The sequence below is a fragment of the Pipra filicauda genome, unplaced genomic scaffold, assembly GCF_003945595.2.
Source record: "Pipra filicauda isolate LSUMZ 115617 unplaced genomic scaffold, ASM394559v2 scaffold76_size2844353_pilon, whole genome shotgun sequence".
Taxonomy (NCBI): Eukaryota; Metazoa; Chordata; class Aves; order Passeriformes; family Pipridae; genus Pipra; species Pipra filicauda.
In genome coordinates this window covers 881,626-899,870 of record NW_024104942.1, presented here as the reverse complement: position 1 = coordinate 899,870, position 18,245 = coordinate 881,626, and the positions used below count along the sequence as shown (strand labels likewise).

General features: G+C 42.8%; 3 protein-coding genes across 5 annotated transcripts in view; 1 reads left to right on the top strand and 2 right to left on the bottom strand.

The window, feature by feature from the left end:
- Positions 1–12,198, bottom strand: part of CDC73 (cell division cycle 73) — a 105,919-nt gene extending 93,721 nt beyond the window's left edge. The window contains exons 1-7 of the mRNA XM_027713283.2: positions 12,028–12,198; positions 6,393–6,498; positions 5,321–5,390; positions 4,249–4,311; positions 4,112–4,164; positions 2,238–2,326; positions 624–840 (exon numbers count right to left, since the gene is read on the bottom strand). Of these exons, the coding sequence (XP_027569084.1) occupies positions 624–840; positions 2,238–2,326; positions 4,112–4,164; positions 4,249–4,311; positions 5,321–5,390; positions 6,393–6,498; positions 12,028–12,158 (729 nt within the window). The 5' untranslated portion in view covers positions 12,159–12,198. The remainder of the gene's footprint in view (positions 1–623; positions 841–2,237; positions 2,327–4,111; positions 4,165–4,248; positions 4,312–5,320; positions 5,391–6,392; positions 6,499–12,027) is intronic.
- On the bottom strand, positions 5,897–6,322 carry LOC113983788 (ubiquitin-conjugating enzyme E2 D2-like). Its single transcript, XM_039389782.1, is given in 5 exon segments — positions 5,897–5,946; positions 5,949–6,010; positions 6,012–6,134; positions 6,136–6,214; positions 6,262–6,322. Coding segments are annotated over 5 exon segments (375 nt in total).
- Positions 12,199–13,957: 1,759 nt separating the features above from the next.
- On the top strand, positions 13,958–17,420 carry GLRX2 (glutaredoxin 2). 3 transcript variants are annotated; one of them, XM_027713294.1, is made up of 4 exons: positions 13,958–13,983; positions 15,651–15,720; positions 16,145–16,321; positions 16,861–17,420. In XM_027713294.1, exons 1-4 carry the CDS (start codon positions 13,973–13,975, stop codon positions 16,978–16,980), a joined length of 378 nt encoding a protein of 125 aa, XP_027569095.1. In that variant the 5' UTR covers positions 13,958–13,972; the 3' UTR covers positions 16,981–17,420. The 3 variants fall into 3 exon arrangements, with proteins under 3 accessions (XP_027569095.1, XP_027569094.1, XP_027569096.1); XM_027713293.2 differs by lacking the exon at positions 13,958–13,983 and adding an exon at positions 14,771–14,858; XM_027713295.2 differs by lacking the exon at positions 13,958–13,983 and adding an exon at positions 15,419–15,505 and having other exon boundaries at positions 16,861–17,416.
- The last annotated feature ends 825 nt before the right edge of the window (positions 17,421–18,245 follow it).

Genomic DNA, 18,245 nt, shown 5'->3' with positions numbered 1-18,245 from the left:
GCAACCTTTTAGAACTTGACTTACTGCTTCCTTGAGAAATTTAGTGCCAAGTATCTCTGCAAGAAAGAAAGCCTAACTGTCCAAAAAGAGCAAGCTGTGCTTGCAACTATGTTCTGGATGGCACATAACCAAGTGCAGTCGAAGCCATGGATTAAAGTAGCATGAAGGGACAAAAACATAGACAAAAGCCTTTTCATGATAACACTTTCTGGTTTTCTTCATTTTAGCATTTTTCTGCCTTATTCCTTTGGTGTTTTCCACAATGTATTTTCAATGTACATGTGTTGTTACTTCTATCAGTTACTCCTCACTTTTGTCCTTTTCAAACCCACAGGTACTTTCATAGAGGCCTCCCAACTGTAGGGCCCAAGCCAGCTTTGTTTAAAAGGACTTAAGTGATTACTTGGTATCTTTTAAATAGCTGAAGCAAGTATTTTGAGATATAACTTAGGCTCACTGTAACGTGATAAGAATAAACTTCTCTGTCACTCCAAGCCCACCTTTACATGGAACACTGAGCGTAATCCTCCCCAGCCATCTCTGATTAACAAGTCAGATACAGGAGATTAAAAAATGCAGTTTGTCACCGGGATTGTAGACCAGCTTGGTATCCAGAGCATTACCTTGCCTGTGCTTTGTAAGATTGTAGTTCTTGTCCTCCATACTCTCTCCCTGCTGACAATATCTCTGGTTACATCCACTTCAGCATCAACAAAACTTCTCTGTTTAAGAGCAGTTATGTCATCATCTAGATCAGTTTTGATAGTAGATCTTTTCTTTGCCATGATTTTTGCCTTGATAGCAGCAATTTTTTCCACTGACATGGCTTCAGACAAGGACCTAAATGAGCAAAAATAACAGCAGAGACTGAGTAATTACACAAACAATTCCTCTGAAAGAACTTGTGAATAAATAACTTCATCCTGCCTAAAGTTCATGGCTATGCTATAAACTACAAAATAGTAACCTTATATATACTGAAAGACTATGAGCTTGGCATTGCTGTTTTGGGCATAAGAATCAAACTTCTGACAAAGACTCCATCCAGTATTAGCAAAAAAACCATCCAAAAATCAAAACTATAACATAAACAAGTAAAGAACACCAAAGTAAATCGTCAGGACTAACACTATTACCTCTAACATCATCTGAATTTCAGCTCCCTGTTATTTTTAGTGGATAACCATTTTGTGTCCAGTCAACCAATCTCTGGCTGCTCTGAGCCTTTCAAAGCATTAATCTAAATTTTGGCTGAGGTGCTGTTGTATGGACTTGGTCACTTGGAAGATGTGTTACCTTCTCAGAGCAGGCAGGCCAACAAAAAACAGATGGTAGTAACTTTGTCACATTAATTTGTGTTTGAGGGAGCTCAGTTGAGTCCAAGAGTGAAATATCTTTATCTGTTTGCTTTTAATTGTAAAAACAGAATTTGGTTGCCAGTGAGCCCTACTGTTTTTCAGGTGGGATGAAATAAAAAAGACTGAATTGCACAATTCTAACTGTCCAAACCCAATTTTATGTTAAGGGGAGGTTTTTTTGTGAGAATACATTAAAAAAATTAATATAAGTACTGGATATGAAGTATTCTCCTTTACAACTAAGCTATTGGAAAGGGAACTTCTCTGCTTTGCTATTGAACAAAGTAACAACAGAGTCAAGCATGGAGTTCAAACTCACTACCTGTAAATGTTGTTTGTACTTTTTTAAAGGGACAGTCTTTTACATCCAGCATTTCAAAAATCAGTAAATAGAGAATATAAAGTAATTACAAACAACACTTAGTAATCATCACTGTAGCACTGCCTCACAACTCCAAAACAAGTTGTGATACACTCAAGCTAGCATCCAAATAATTAGTTTATACAAAAAAATGTGTACTTTTTGATTTTTTTGATCTTATACTTTCTGATCTTAAGTCAGGTATGACAATGACATCCTTTTTTTCCTAGTTTCCTTTGAAGTACGCCTATACAAGAGACAGAGAAGAGAAAGTAATTCAAAATATGCATTTTTCATGTGGTTAGGTCTAATTATGGATTCCATAAGTGACTCGAATCTGCTCTATCATAAATGTTTGAAGGTCTGACTCCCCAGACGTTACTAATGAGAGGATCTAAGGGAAGAAGAATTCCACTGAGAGCTGTTGGACAGAAGTAAAACTGGCTCCCTTGAACAGCACAGGAAATGTTATCCATCCTACAATTAAGCACTATCCGTAATAAAAAAAGCAATCCTACCTGATCTGCTCCGTTTGCACGATACCTTCCTTATGTCCTTCCAGCCGAGCTGCCAAGCGCTCCTTGTCGAGGCGCACGCACTCCTCATCCTGGAAGGAACAGCACTGTTTAACTGGACTGTTTCAGCTTGGGTGCATTCTCTCTTAAAAAATAACTACAACTAGAATTAAAGCTGTTCAGCACTATTTTCTGTACATTTGCAAGGACAATCTTTATTTCCCTTTTTTTTTTGATCGGTGCACTAGCATTAACAGTAGAGCTATGGGAAATTTCCTCTCAAGAACCACTAAGTATAAATAAGAAAATGAAAAGGAAACTACCCTTCCCTTGTGAAGAGCCTTGCTTAAACAACAACTGAGAACAACAGAAAAATCACTCAGAGAATTTAAAGCTGGCAAACAATGTTCATATTCAGGTAGGACAATACAAATCCACACATATACATATTTAAGGTAAATTTATCAGACATTCAAGTTTGTCCAGATATTTAATCAGTGACATTTTTAAAGACAAGAACTGCTCGGAATTGTTGTATCTTGATGCAGAACTTTTAGAAATGGCATTCCTAGTAAAGATAAAAAACAAGTCAAGAGTAAGGAATCCTCTAAGTTACTCAAGCCAGGTTTGAGACAGATATGTAATTTGAGAAAGCAGCAGAGAGATGTAATTTTATTCCATCTTTTCAGCTTCTTAATGTCAATAGTACTTGTGTTCAACCTGTCTCATTTCCCCACAAAACTAAAATCAGCATCAAGCCCGTCCTATTGCTAAAAGGCTGTTTGGAAAGGCTGAAGCACAGCAAAACCCCATGCCCATACATGAGGAGAGACTTAGAATCTCTACACTGAGATGATCTCCCAATAATTTAAAACAGACTTCACAGACACCAAGCTGCCAGAACAGCAAGGAAACAAAGAGAAGATGGCTGTAACCTGACACTTATATGCAGAACTCTTGATTATCCAAATTATGGTGGTGGAGACAATACAGTTTCAAAACATACTGCCATCATAACCACACAGGGTAACACAGAATAAAATCTATGGATCATCAACAGGTCATCTCACAGCAATCATCTGCTCATGTGCCATTAACAATGCATTAAGTTTTTATGACACCTATGCAGTTTTAGGTAAGCACAAGCAATGTTCAAATCCAATTCCTGAATAAGCAAATTTATGTATTTTGATAACTCTTCTTTTAAGAAGAATCATAAAGCCTCAGTACTCTGAAAACATATACAGATTTGTAACTCAGAGGAGACAACTGGATAGACATACTTTTCAAATAAATTATCAAGAAAAACTAACTAATTTTTTAAAACCAGGCAGAGTTAAGTAATGCAACGTGTGTAATAGACACATTGCTTCTATTAGAGAGGTACTTGTGAAAATACACTGTTTAATTAATTAATTATCTAAGACATAGCTTCATAAAACAGTAATCACAGGAACAGTTTCATATACTGCGACCAAAGGGACTAAGCCAGCAGGTAAAACAAAGTCTCCATTGACAGATATAGGACAGGCATTTAAGTCATAATGCCAACTCATGGATGGCAAATAACTGGAGCAAGTCATTACAGAGCACTTTTATTCCAGTCCCATCTTAGCAGACACGTTACAGTGCAAAGGGTATTTAAGAGATGTGTGGTCAAGCTTTCCCTTTTCATACTACAACATACATCCAGCAACCAAAATTCCACATTTAAATAGGAGGCTTTAATTCCAACTCCTTCCAGTTCACATTCACACTAAAAGAAGTATTGTGTGCACCCAGAGGACAGAGAAGTCAGAGGAATTTCTACAAAAACAAATAAATACTGTAATATACCACTACCCCCAGTTTGTATTGATGACAGTTACTGTCATTACCTCTATTCTTGGTTTCTTTGCTTCTGCTAATATTTCATCTGCTGCTCTTTTAACTACAAGAAAAAGAAAACATTAAAAATGCAAGACTGTAGTAGACTTCTATAAAATAAAAAAGTTATTTTTTAATTAAATTGTACCTTGAGTGGACCGTTGAAGACCAATTTCAAGTGGAGCACTTCTGTCTATGCTTGATGAGGTTGCTGTAATCAAACAGAACATTTAGTTTAAACACAAAATATCAGCCATAATATTTGAGTCAAAAAGAAAGAGGGACAAAAGAAACTGCAACAATGGAAATTGTAACTAGATATCAGGTAGTAAAAGCGGTCAAACACTGGGACCAGTGGAGTGGAGATATTCACAACCTGTCTGAATATAAAGTTAGATCAGGTTGCTCAGGGTCATCTGGCCCTTCTTTGAAAAGGGGATTGAACCCACTGGCCTCCTGTGGTCCCTTCCAACATAAATTAGTCAGTGATTCTATGATCTCTGTATACCACATAAAAGAGAGTCACAGGGGTAATTAGAACCTGGAATCAAGATCTACCAGTTTGTCCAGTTTTTGGGAGTAAAGACAACTTGCTGGTCCCTTTAAAATATATATAAAAATTTGTTTTACTACCCATATTACAGAAATAATCTCATATTCCAGGATACTTAAAATTTTAAGACCACAAATAAAACAGAGCATCCTACAAAGGTGATACTTATCTTCTCAGAAAAACCCCCTTATTCTGACCATCGTTAACAAAAAACGTAAGATGATGAAATACTAGGTAAATCTGTCAGACTGACAAAGCAGTGATTTGATACGTTTTACTGAACTGAAGATTTTATCCCACACATTTCTTGCATTCAAGATCAATGGATTACTGAAAGCTTCCCACAGTCTAGAGACGGAAAAAACATACATGCTAAGCATTCTAACACATAACTGTTGAGGATGTTAATAATAATAATAAGGCAGCTCACTTCTAAACATGCATGTAGGAATGCAACTCTTATCTAAGCATCATAAAAGCAATTAATTTCAGACCAAAATTAAAACCCGCAAGAAATAATAACCTTGTTTGAGAAGTCTGAACATATTCAGTTAAGATGCAGACTGACCATTGTTGACCACTCTTCCCCTCCTACCCTTCACTTGTGCCATGAATATGAAGCAGTAAAGTGCACTATGTGTCCAAGGCAAAAGAACACATCACTCACATGTTTCCCCATTTAGGTATGCAAGCAAGTCTTTCCTATCAGGTCTTCTTACCACAGGAATGTTTTCAGTCTGAAAAGACAGCAGACATGACATTAAACTGTTCTTCCCTCCAAGTCTCTTGCTGAAGATTTTTCACTTTTATTGAAAAGTACCCATTCACACAAGGACAGGAACACGTGTCCTGCCACCCAAGAAAGCTTTACTAGCAAGCTTCAAAATGCAGCTACATCCTAGAGGATGTTCAGCTACACAAAATGAAACATGCTGTCTGCTATAAAACTGAAAGAGAGGACAGTCTTTTTTCCTCCTTCACTTCAAACTTGCAAATAAGATTAGCTTTTAACACACACACAATTCTCTGCCAGGAGTCTGTGTTGATACACAGAAATTAAGTATCTCAATTTTCTTGTTCCAAGTACCTAAAACATGCAGCACTGCTGTGTCAGGTAACCATGTAGCACCTGGGAAGATGAAGTGTGGGCTCATAGAAAGCAGTCAAATGGAAATCAAAAGGACTTTTTCCATTGAGAATTCCTCTATCTTTATTTGTAGAGCTTATCCAGTAATTTCTCTAATTAGATTGCATATTTCCAAGTCCACTCCAAAGCTATTCTGCTGTATTTTAGTCTGTTCTGTTGATCTTTGCCCTCTCAGGCACTAAAGGATCATCTAGATTGGAATTGCACAACGGAACAGATGGACAAAAGTACTCTTTTGAAATAGTGCTGGAAACAAGTGTGTCCATAGAATATCAAGAGAAACACTACATTACTGTTAATATTTGGGTGACACACTCTTGTTGTAAATGCAAGCTGGTGGTTTGAAGGGATAATCTGCTAGGAAGCAAACTGCCAAGAAAAATGCTCCACCTTGGCAGGGACCGTCACGGGATCCTTACATCGAGGTGCTGGTTTTTAAACTCTCATGTGCACTCGCACACTTTGGTGCGTATCTTTCTCCCCTTCCCCAGCCAAATTCATCCATCTCAGTGCTACTGTCATCCCCCCAAAATATCTACACACGGTATTACTTATGACAAGAAAAAAATCCAACGTTGTATGAGGTACTTACCGCGGCACGACGGACATACACAGGATGGGAAAGGTGCACATTATTGAGCAGGAACAAGATAGAATCCAAAGTGTAGTATTCCCTGGGCTGGCCCTCTTTCCCTGTCCTGTAAAACAGTGAAACAAAAATAGTAACATTTAAACTCTCCATCTCTGTTTCAAGCACACCCTTTTTTAGAAAAGATCTCTTTTCTTTCCAGATGACAGGTGAAAGAGCAAATAGTAATATTAATATCAGGCTACTGACAAACTGGTTAACTATCAATTGTATTAAAAAATACAGGTGAAGGATATGGGTTCCTGCAGTCTCTTTAATGAACAAATTATATAACCTATCAAAAATAAGCCAAACTAAGAGCTGGATGGGTTGTAAAACAAACAAGCGAGATCTGTGAAACCATGAGTACATATTCACATTTCACACATATTTATTCTGATTATCGAAGCAACTGCCTTGCCTTATTTGGGACAGCCAGAGAAACATAACTGAACTGTGAGTGGAAAAAAAAAATTACATGCTCTTCAGGTATAACAGGATAGAATTTTCACCCCTAGAGAAAGCACAGTGAAGAACTCAGAATATATAAATTCTATGGAGTCTAGAGAGCAAAGGGTTCAAAATAGTGCTAAAAGGTCAAAATAAGGAGCAACTAGAAACTACCTGCACACAAAACTAGCAAAACCACAACGAACTACAAAATTACAATGAGCTCCCATACTAAAGTCAGACCACATCAGAGCAACACAACAGCATCAAGTTCAATCTCAGCTTTCAAACAGCTTGTTTCAAAGAGACACCTTTTAAGTCTAAAAGGGAACTTGTTCTATGCAACGATTAGCAAAAAACCCTCCCCGTCAAACAATAAAACTCTCAGTTTCAGCTGGGCTCCAAGTACATTGAACATAATTCCCTCCTCACACACGTTCACTCATTTCGCTGTTAGGATAAGATTTTGTAGGGGAAGCAATGCCTGTCCAAGTTTCAAAACAAAACCTACTCCCTAAATACTCCAGCTGCTCTGAGAAACGGAGCTGGCACTCAGCTTCACCAGGAAAGCAGCAGGAGCAGCGATCCCACTGCCCACCTGGGACCTGCCAGACCCTGGCTCCTCCACATTGCCCAGTCCCCTTCCCCAACCAGCTGGCTCACCTTAAAGCCTGAGGAAGACAAGCCAAAGCTATAAAATTTAAGACTGGTACCGATTTTTCATGAAACGAGATATTTCATGAAGAAACCCTTCCATTAAAACCCTAAGAAGGAGCTTTCCCTCTAAGTACAGCGGCTTTACTCGTGGCTCACCATCAGCACTGAAATACAACATGCACCACAGAAGTGCCAACCTCTCTGGGGGAAGGGAGAGGAAATAAAAAATACTCAGCCACAACATTATTGAACCTGAAAGAGCTACACAAACACCTATTAAAGCAAGGGAAGTGTAGGTCTGTTTTCTCAATACTGTAGATTTAATGCCACTACTGCTTTGCTTGCAATCACTTTTCTGAAATTTTTCAGACAGAAGTGTCCAGTAACCTGTTCAGAACCCATTACTAGCAGTGAGGTTCAAAACATCCCCTTCCTAATGATGCCTGAGAAAACCAGTATATGAATATCACACAGAGAAAAGGGATCCAAAATACCAGTAGAACTGTAGAATAAAGGATCTTTCTACCACTGTTTCTTCCTTCCAAAAACTTGGCCTGTGTGTGTGGGGGGGGAGGGTTGTGTGTATATTTTGCTGTTGGAGAGGAAAGGGAAGAGACAAAGTATCTTTAAACTGCTAAGAAGCCAAAACTTGGCTCCACAACTACAGTCAACAAAACTGGACTCCTCAGCAAGGAATTGTTTGAGTAAAGAGCAGAACAGTAACAATCCCTGATAAGGTGGTATCTAAACATATTCGGAGCACTGGCAGAAACAAAGGCTTCCTCCACATAGGCTTGGCTCTGAAGTGAAGCCATGGTGGCCCGTGATGCAGCCGTCACTTCATTTTCAAACAAACACTTCAGGTTATCCTAGGTTGGAATAATTCATTATTTCTTTGGAATGTGCCATATGCACTGAGCATTATATAGAAGTCCAGTTGGTCATCTATTCAAGTTTTAACAATATTTAGCAGTAAATGGCATAATTTAAAAACAAACAAACAAAATACTGAACCCTTACCTATTAATTTGAAAATACAGTATTACAAAGCCATGGGCATTGCCAAAGCTCAGCAGGGCACAGCTGGTACTTCATCACTTCAACCCCACACATAAGAGATCCCCATGCTCTAAGAGGATGTTTTATTAGGGGAACAAGAGATTGCATGTTAAAGGGAAATCATCAGATGGAAAAGCAGGTGCGTATGAGGAGAAAATCTAACTCCAAACTCACATTTCAGCATCAGTGTGTCCTCCTGCTCAATAAACAGAGAACTAAAAGCAAGTAGATCTGAGGGTAGCTTACCTCATTAAATTTACAAACATCCAAAGTAAAAACAGAAATTAGTTCTCTTATTTCCCATATTTAGTTATGGCATCAATTAGTTAAGGGTCATGGTTTGAGAACTCCAAAATCCAATTCCCTAGTCCAAGCTCCCTCCCACATCTTAAGAGGCAAACTTCAACAAGCCCAGTAATAAGCATTAAAGCAAAATAAGGAGTTGCATCTCTTACAAAATAAAACTCCACCTTAAAAATGGAGAAAACGTTTATATAATACAAGAGAAGAAGTTTCATCTACTTGTTTTCAACACCAGAAATTTATTTCCTGCTCATCCATTCCCCTTCAACCTGGGGGCACCCAGGAATTTATTAATTTTTAAGAGATTTATTTCGTCTTCCCTGTTTCAAAGCCTGCATTTTTACAGAGGTAGTAAAGCCCTGTGTCTCATCCACAAAAGCAAGCAGAAATCTTTAAGAACACAAGACGAGGCACATCGAGTATCACACAAATGACAATATCCAGGGCCAGCTGCTCCCTGTTTAAACTCCTCAGCTGCACATACAGCCCTCGGCTGGGCAAACAAAGCAATACCTTTCTCTGTTAGATTAATTCCTTCCTTTGGTTTTGAAACAGATTTTATAATTACTCTTCAGGAGCCATAGATCAAAACACACAAAACACTTAATCTCAGGCCACGTAGCCTTCCTCACGTGCCAGGAGGAAAATTCATATAAACATTACCTGGAAACTAACCTGGATTAAAGTTAGTTTTTGTGCCCTCCCCCCCTCCCTTTTTTTTCCCTTCAGGTTACTTCTAACTTGGCTCAGTTCTCAGACCAATTCTCTGTTTGGCTGACTTTTGTGTAGCACAGAGAGAAGGCAGTGCAGGGCAGCACTGCTGACTTTGTCAGCTGAGCTGCTCGAGGAGCCAGAGCTAAATGTCTCATGGGACTACTTCTAATTCTAGCAGGGACAAATGCCACTGCTGCTGCTTGGACTGGCATTACTCTCTCCAGGCTGGAGATGCAATTACAGCAACCGTGCTGTGGACACCTAAACAGAAATCAAGGTTTGCTCTGTAAAAGACTAAGCCACCAATTGCTCAGTGTAAGCAGACTGTGAATCCTGTCAGGTGACCTGAATATAAAGGGGTTTGAATCTTAAAAGTTTTTTAAAATGCTCCTCATAAATTTGGCAATTACATAAATTACCAGCTCCTAAACTGTGGTGTCAAAGCTACTGAGCATGGCTTGCAGAACTGGTCTCAGTTTTACAGTGTCTTCCATTTGAAGATGCAATATACAAAATGCCACAGTGGTTCCCATGAAACATTGTGAGCTGACAGCAGTGTGATCCTATCACAAGTTCAGAAGCCACTGGTCTAAAACAAGATTTACTAACTTACCTCAAACAAATAAAAACCCTCCAAATTCTACCACGTCTACCACAGGAGGTGAATACACAGACAGCTATGAGGAGGTCACTGCTGCTGTTCTGCTCAGAGGATCATCTAATCACCCACAGTTCCTTCTTGACCATGAAGATAAAGCTGCTTGATTGTACATAACAAAGTTTTCCTCTCCAGCTACTGTCTTTTTGGCTTTTGGTAACAATGCCTGGGTCTAATTCCAGCTCTCCTGAGCAGGAGTACAGTTGGACTGGTGTATCAGTTTCTTGTTCCCTAGACAAGAGCAATGAATCTTGCTTGTCTAGTTAACCAGTGCTTGTTAATGCTTGGGAAAAGCAACTTGTGGCAAGGACACCACCATGACTGTCTACACATTGCTCAGCAAAAATACAGCTAAGACCTTTAATTGCTATCTCAATGTTTTTCTTCCTCTTCGGTCTAGCTACCAGTATCCCCTATCGAGCCAGGAAACACAAATAACTCCAAAATTAGTTTCTGAAAACCTGAAATGTGCTTGAAATAGCACATTCCTAGTTATAAACAGAACACAAAGCTAAAAAAAGTTCATCTGCAAGTTAAGATAAACAAACAGGTTTATTTCCTTTCTCTCTCCCAAATTACGAGTCGGGATGCTAATATTCATATCAAAATTACGAAAACAAAACAAAAAAATAATTCCCAGTCAGACGGAATGACAAGTTCAGGGGTTTTTTTTAGAAATCTGCAGGTTCTTCTACTTTTCCACAAAGCTTCACAGGATAACATACCTGATACACTTGCTACCTAACCCTTAACAATGAGCATTTTCTTTCTCCTGGGTTTGAAAGAGATTCATTGGAATCCTTCTAGCGAGGACTAGAAAAGCAAGCAGCTGCTAAATTATGAGTAAAGGCTAATGAAGACCTTCCTTGCAATGTGAGCAATCCATACCATACCAGGAAATTCAACAGGTACAAACCCCTGTTTTCTGGAAGTTTCAGAAAAATAAGTATTTTATCTGGTACAATCACTTAAGCCACGTAAACACTATCTCTACTAGTTTATTATAACAAGACCAATTAGGAAAAGCCTGCACCGGGTCCTGCCCAGGAAGAGGCCCCCGGTAGGGGCAGGGCACCCGCACAGCTCACCGGGGCTCGCAGGTGAGCACCGGGGGAGCGTTGTTTTGGACCTCTCTGGCTTTGTCCCGGTGTTCCAAAGCTCCAGGACAGCAGCAAACTGGACAAATAAACTAAAACAGGGGAATCACAGAATATGCTGAGTTGGAATGGACCCATTGGGGTCACTGAGTCCGCCCCCTGTCCCTGCACAGGACACCCCGACAATGTCACCGGGTGCCGGACAGCGTTGTCCAAACAACAACGTAACTACGGAACGCCTCGTTTTCCACCGAAAACCCAGAAAAACTCGGGAGAAGCTGCCTCCTGCCATCTCACCGCATGAGTCTGCAGGACGCGGCAGGAGAATCGAGGAACGACCCGGTCGCGGCCCTTCTGGCCCGGGGCAGGGGCCGGGTGCCTTCCCGAAGGGAGTGGCGAGTCCTTCCCTGCCCGCTCCCTGCCCGGCCGGGCTGCCGGGGGGCGGCATCGCCACCGGGACACCCGGGTACGGTGGCGCGGCCCCGGGGCCCTGCGGGACGCGGTCCCAGTTCGGCCGCGCCAGCTCGCCTCGTCCCTGCAGGGCGGCGGGGACCGAGCCCCGTCCCCGCGCCCAACTTCGGGGCAACTTCTCCCTCCCTCCTCCTCCTCCTTCTCCTCCGCCCCCCCCCGCGCCCGCCGCGCCCCGGGCCGCGCCGCTCACCCCCAGATGACATAGTTGGTCTTGACGTTCTTGGGCCAGGAGAACTCGCCGAAGATCACCTCGTCGCCCTTGACCACGATCTCCTTCTTCTGCGTGTTGTACTGCCGCAGCACGCTCAGCACGTCCGCCATCTTCGCCCGCCTGCCGCCGCTCCGGCCCCGCCGCCGCCCGCCGCAGGACCCCGCCGCCGCGCCCGGGGCTGCCCAGCGCGAACGCCTGAGCCGCCGCCGCCGCGCCGCCTACAGGGGGCGACGCCGCGGACGCGTTGCCATGGCAGCGACCCGCCCCCGCGGGAAGGGGGCGTGACCTGCGGGGCGGAGCGCTTCTTGCCCTCCCCTCGCCACGCCCCCAAAGCCACGCCCCCTCCGCCCTCAGGGTGGTCCCGGGTGACCCCGGAAAGCGGCAGAAAAACAAACTTCTTAACACCAATTTGTAGATGTTAAAAAGGGCGTTCTTCTTTTATTCGTCATACTGGACGTTGGGAGGGCAGCTCCTCTAATCGGACGTGCCAAATGGCAGATGGACGGGGCAATATTTATTACGCGTGCCGTTTACATATTCATTAGATATTTTGCTTACTGAATACATATTCATGATATGCTTTGCATGGTCACGCCCATATGGGAAGTCTTCCTTGGTCCTTCCGGGTCTTCGTCGTCGTCCTGACCCCGGTTCTTGAGCGGGCACGGCGTCATTGTGTTCCACCACCAAAAACTGCAGCGCTTGTTCTCTGTTTTATCTGGGTACACAGAGCTTAGTTTACATCCTGTTTGTTTACACCCCTTATCTAATTCTCGAGGACTTCTCCAAGACTGTACTGTGCCTTGTTTGGGCACTCCAGGATACTGTGAGTGAAGTTTCTGTCTCTCCTGTCACGGGTACAGCTTTCCCTCGCCCCGAGCACCCAGAGTTTTAATGTGTTTTGTGCGAAAATTGAGGCTGTTTAGCCTGGGGAAGAGGAGGCTCAGGAGAGACCTCATCACTCTCTACAACTCCCTGAAAGGAGGTTGTAGGCAGGAGGGGGTTGGTCTCCCAACTACTAACATTGTGAATTATACCAATCACTGCCAATATTTATTTGTCAATGGATATAGAGTAATACTGATGCACTTAGAAGACAAAGACATAATGAATAAACAGAGTATAATTTCTTGGACTGGATTTGGAATTATTATTGGAGCTATGGCTCATCAAAATTGGAATGGAACTTGAAATGCTTCCAGTGGGTCAAGTCCTGTTTCCATGCCTCATCCAAAAACCTACATCACCTAAGCCAGTGCTACGTCTTAGGAAACACACCCTGTACATCTCCTACACTACAGATAATACTTTCTTCAGTATTATGGTATTACAGTGACACCAAAATCCACTCATTTCAGTTCTGCTGCTCAGGGAGCAGGGAATGGTGCACACACGTCTGCAAAGAGATTTATTTTCAGATTTCAAGAAAATGTTGCAGTTCTGGTTTTCTTTTTCATGTAAGGCTGCCTTCATCTGGGGAGAACACTGAAAAACAAAGTTCAGCAAGACAGTGTGTGCATTGGCAGTAGTTCACGAGGGACATGATGCCTGCACCCTGAGGAGCAGGAACGCTGAGGGAGGCAGGGAACAAAGGAGGTGAGGTGGTCGTGCCCTGCTGAAATCAGTGCAGGTATGAAACAAAGGATGGAGCAGCACGGCGGGAGTGCTGTCACGCTCTGTAAGAAACAATGCAGGTAACGGGAGCCAAAGGAATGACCTAAGCCATGACCAAACTTCACTTCACTCATGGCTGAAGTCAAACTCCATCTAAACAGAGAACGATGTCAACTGTAATTAACTCATCTTTTCTCCTCCCTTGAAGAAAACAATATAAATACAGCTTAAGAGAGCAGGGAGGTCAGAGGAGACTCCACCTCTGTGTCCTGGGACTGTCAGCAGGCTGTACCTACCTCCTCCCCCAGGGATGCCAGTTGGGTAAGGCTCGAACATTCAGCTGTACGGAGTGCTTCCTCACTCGGGAAATGTGGAAAGCAGCTTGTGCTTGAGATCGTGCTCTTAGCATTGTATCAGCATCTCCCAATTTCATGTGCTTGTGCCTGGCTGTGTTACATTTTATGTGTTCACACATGCTTCTGCAGACAATGTGTTTACGACCAGCACAAAATCATGGAATGGTTTGGGTTGGAAGTGACCTTAAAGATCATCCCATTCCAGTGCCACGGTGGCTCTGCATTTTTGTTGCTTAGTGCCGAACTGGCCATCCCTCAGAATCCAAGCCCAGCTGCTCCTGGTCCTTATGGTTCCTGAGGAGCAGCTGGAATTCAACAGGGGTGGTTTTCTGCCAAATTTAATGCAACAGATAAATTCGTTTTACTCTTAATGCGATACCTTCATTAGAAGTTTTAAACGGGAGTTTACAAAACAGTTCCCGCAGCTTTGGGAATCATAGTGAGATTATTAACCAGATTATTCATATCACTAAATCAGGATTTGATAAGAGACATCGGAGAAACTATTTTCACATGGCATTAGACACACGATTCGTCCGGAAAATCCACCCCATCCTTGCCCCATCTCCTGACCCCCATCCCGGGAAATGCACCCCATCGCTGTCCCTCTCTGACCCCCATCCCGGGAAATGCACCCCATCGCTGCCCCTCTCCTGACCCCCATCCCGCTGGCGCTCACGGCGCACCGGCAGCGCGCGGGGCAGCCCCGTGGGGCGGTGCGGGGGCCTAGCGGGCGCTGTCGGACCGCGGTGAGGACTGCGGAGAAGCCCCGCCCCTTCCTGTGTCGGCCATGGCCCTGCAGGGGGCGCTGCGCCGGGCGGCGGCGGCCTGTGGGGGGCGGTGAGAGCGGGACCGGGGAGAGGGGTCGGGAATGGGGGCCCGGACTGGGACCGGGAATGGGATGGGGATGGGGACTGGGAGGGGGAGAGGGATCGGGTTTGGGATCGGCATCGGGACTGGGATCGGTGTTGGGACTGGGATTTGGGAGAGGGATCGCAATCGGGATCGGGACGGGAATTGGGACTGGGACCGGCATTAGGATCGTGATCGGGATTAAGACCAGGATGGCACTGGGAGAGGGATCGGGTTCGGGAGAAGGAGAGGAATAGGGACTGGGACCGGGATCGGGTTCGGGACTGGGAGAGGCATCAGGATAGGGATGAGGAACCGGAAGAAGGATCGGGATGAGGAGAGGGACCACCAGGCCCGGGATCGAGGTCGGGGTCAGGATCAGGACAGGCATCGGGATCGTGTCACGGTGCCGTGGGAGGAGCGGGGGTTCCGGGGGGCCGGGCCGGCACGGCAAGGACGGATCTCGGTGCTCCCGCTGGAGCCGGGGGGGGCCCCGGGCGGTGTCCCGGGCGGGACACGTGTCCGGCCCTGCCGGGAACGGAGCGTTTGGCGAGTAACGGCCCCGCCGGGGCTGCTCGGCAGCTCCAGCACCCGGCTCTGTTCTCCTGCCCCCGCCGGCGCTGAGCACCAGAACGGTGTAGGTAGTGCAGCTGAAATGAACTTGCGCCTAAGAGAGAAATCAGTTAAAAAAAAACAGGACAAAGCCAACCCTTAATTTGTGAACTGCAAAACGTGATGTTTGTCTGAAAGCTCGAATATCTGATTGTGATTTCTTTTTAGTTCTAGAATGGGGAGCCTACAGTCTACTTCTGTAGGATTGTCTAATGATGCTGCTGTGAGTCAAATACAGGTAACATTATTTATGCTACTTTTACTTATTTTCAACATTTATAAAAGCTATGGGTACTTAAAACGTTTTCTCATTTATACAAAGAAATACTGTAAATAGTTCTGCATGTTGAACCTGTTCTTATGCTTACTGTGTTTATCAAGTCATGCTGGCAGCATTGTTTATCCACAGCCCTGGAACCTGATCTTCCCAGGCTGCACCCATTTTATGTTTTTTCAGACCTCTACTCAATTTTTTGGAGTCAAATACAGGTCAAACATGGCTTCATAGGTGCCAGCAGTAATCCTCCTGTATTTGTTACCATAATACCAGCGTTTTGACTTCTGTATTGGTTTTCATGACTGTTCAATATTGTTGGAAATGTACTGGCATAAAGCTCTCTGACTGAAACCTCACTGACTTAAACTTTCTTTTGAACATACAGAACATTATTTCAGACAACTGTGTGGTGATTTTCTCTAAAACAACATGCCCATACTGCAAAATGGCAAAAAAGCTTTTTGAGGGTTTGAATGTGAATTACACAGCTGTGGAACTGGACACAAATACGAATGGAAGCCTGTTCCAGGACATTCTTGAGCAGATGACGGGTGGCAGAACAGTGAGTATCTTCTCCTACACATAACAAGCAAAGTAAGAACTTGGGATACACATGTGCCCCTTGGGGTATGTCCATATCAAGTTCTTCATCTTTTTGAGACAAGTAACTTGGGATATAAGCTCCCAAATTAAAGACAAGGTACTGCAGAAGGGTTCTGTACCCTCTTTTCCTTTAGAGCCTCCCTGGCTATCCCTCAGTTATCTTTTCCATACTGCCACTGAAATAACCGAAGTATCTATTTTTCATTTGTATATTTAATCCATTGTGTTAAACAATTGCCTTGTATTTTCTTTATTTCCTACAGTCTCACTTGACTCAGTTATTACAAACTCCCACACAGTGACTTCATCCCACTTCTGAGGGGCACTCAAAGCTTCCCGTCTCTGTAAATATTATGGAAACATATGAGTTGTACACTAATATTACACATACATCTAGAAGAACGCAACTATTGTGTGTATTAGAGTCCATGTGGGCTTACTTAAGACTTTTATCTTTTTTCCAAGAAGTAACTAATGCAATTTTTGTTTTCTTGATAGGTCCCAAGAGTGTTTATCAATGGGACTTGTGTTGGAGGTGCAACAGATACTCAAAGGCTTCATGATGAAGGCAAACTGCTTCCTTTAGTTCATCAGTGTCAAATAAAAGCAAATTCCTGAGCAGCCATCCACCTTAGCTTCATCTTCCTTTGTATAAACAGAATTTCAGATGAATGCAGAAGATCACAAAGAGACACAGCATGAGCTGCACTCAACAACTTCAAACCATGGCTTTCTGAATCACAAATCATTCTCTGACAGACTTTATGGACTTAGCAAATTAACTGGTGTCCTTGCTTAAGCTTTATCATAATCAAAATGGTCATTAAAAATCATTATGTAACTCAGGACTCTACATGTGAGACAGTGATGTCATTTCATGGCTCTTACATCCTGCTTCAGAGAAGTCTAAACTGTACAAGAATAATGGGTATTTTTTTGCTGCACGTTAGTTTGCTTTCTAGCTTTGTTTCAATAAATGGTCAGTTTAATTTAATGGTGCCTTTATATTCAACTCTTCTCTGTCAAATTGTAATGAAGAAACTATGAAGCCAAACGAATTCTGGTGTGTGTGTGTCTGCCTCACATTTCAGTGCCTGATCACCGAGCTCCCAAACTATATCCACTTGAACAGAAAAGGGAATAAAGAGTCTGGCAGCTTTAGAGGGGAAGTAATGGCTTTCATCTCTACTCTGCACTACAAAGTATCAGTCTGTACAGTGCCATTCAGGAATTCTCCCCTGTCAGGGGAGCCAGACAGCTCACTGACACTAAACTGCAGCTACAAACTAGGGTACAATAATCCAACAATATATTAAAAAAAAAGACTAAGTCAAATGGGTCTAATATGCATAGAGTTTATTTAGTACTTAAATTCTACAATCAGAATGCAGTTTACTAGCCATTTTAACTTTCAAGTTAAATGTCTAAAAGAAATTACTAAAATTCAATAGTTTCAGTACAATGTACATCCAAAGCCAGAACAGGCAATGCCAAGACTCTTGGTTATTTCAAGGAAGTCCATATGCAAGAAGAAAATTCTATCCCATTCTTCAGTAAAAGGGACCATTACACAACTAAAGGTGCACACATTAGAATAAAAACATTAGTCAATTAATTTTTACTCAGTTTTTGTGAATTACTCCTGTTATTTCCATTGCTTTCAACACTGTATGTACCTAAACTACTTTTTTCCCCCTCAAGGGAAAAAAGCATCACATTTATCTTCAGGTAGCTAGGATTGTAAGAGTGTAATTTAAATTTGACAGCTTTATTTTTGTGATGCAGGTTTGAAACTGCATCATTTATAGAAAGTCTTCAGAATAGTTGTCTGCACTGTGCATCTTTAATGTGTAATAAGCTAATTAAACACACTGGCCTCGTTA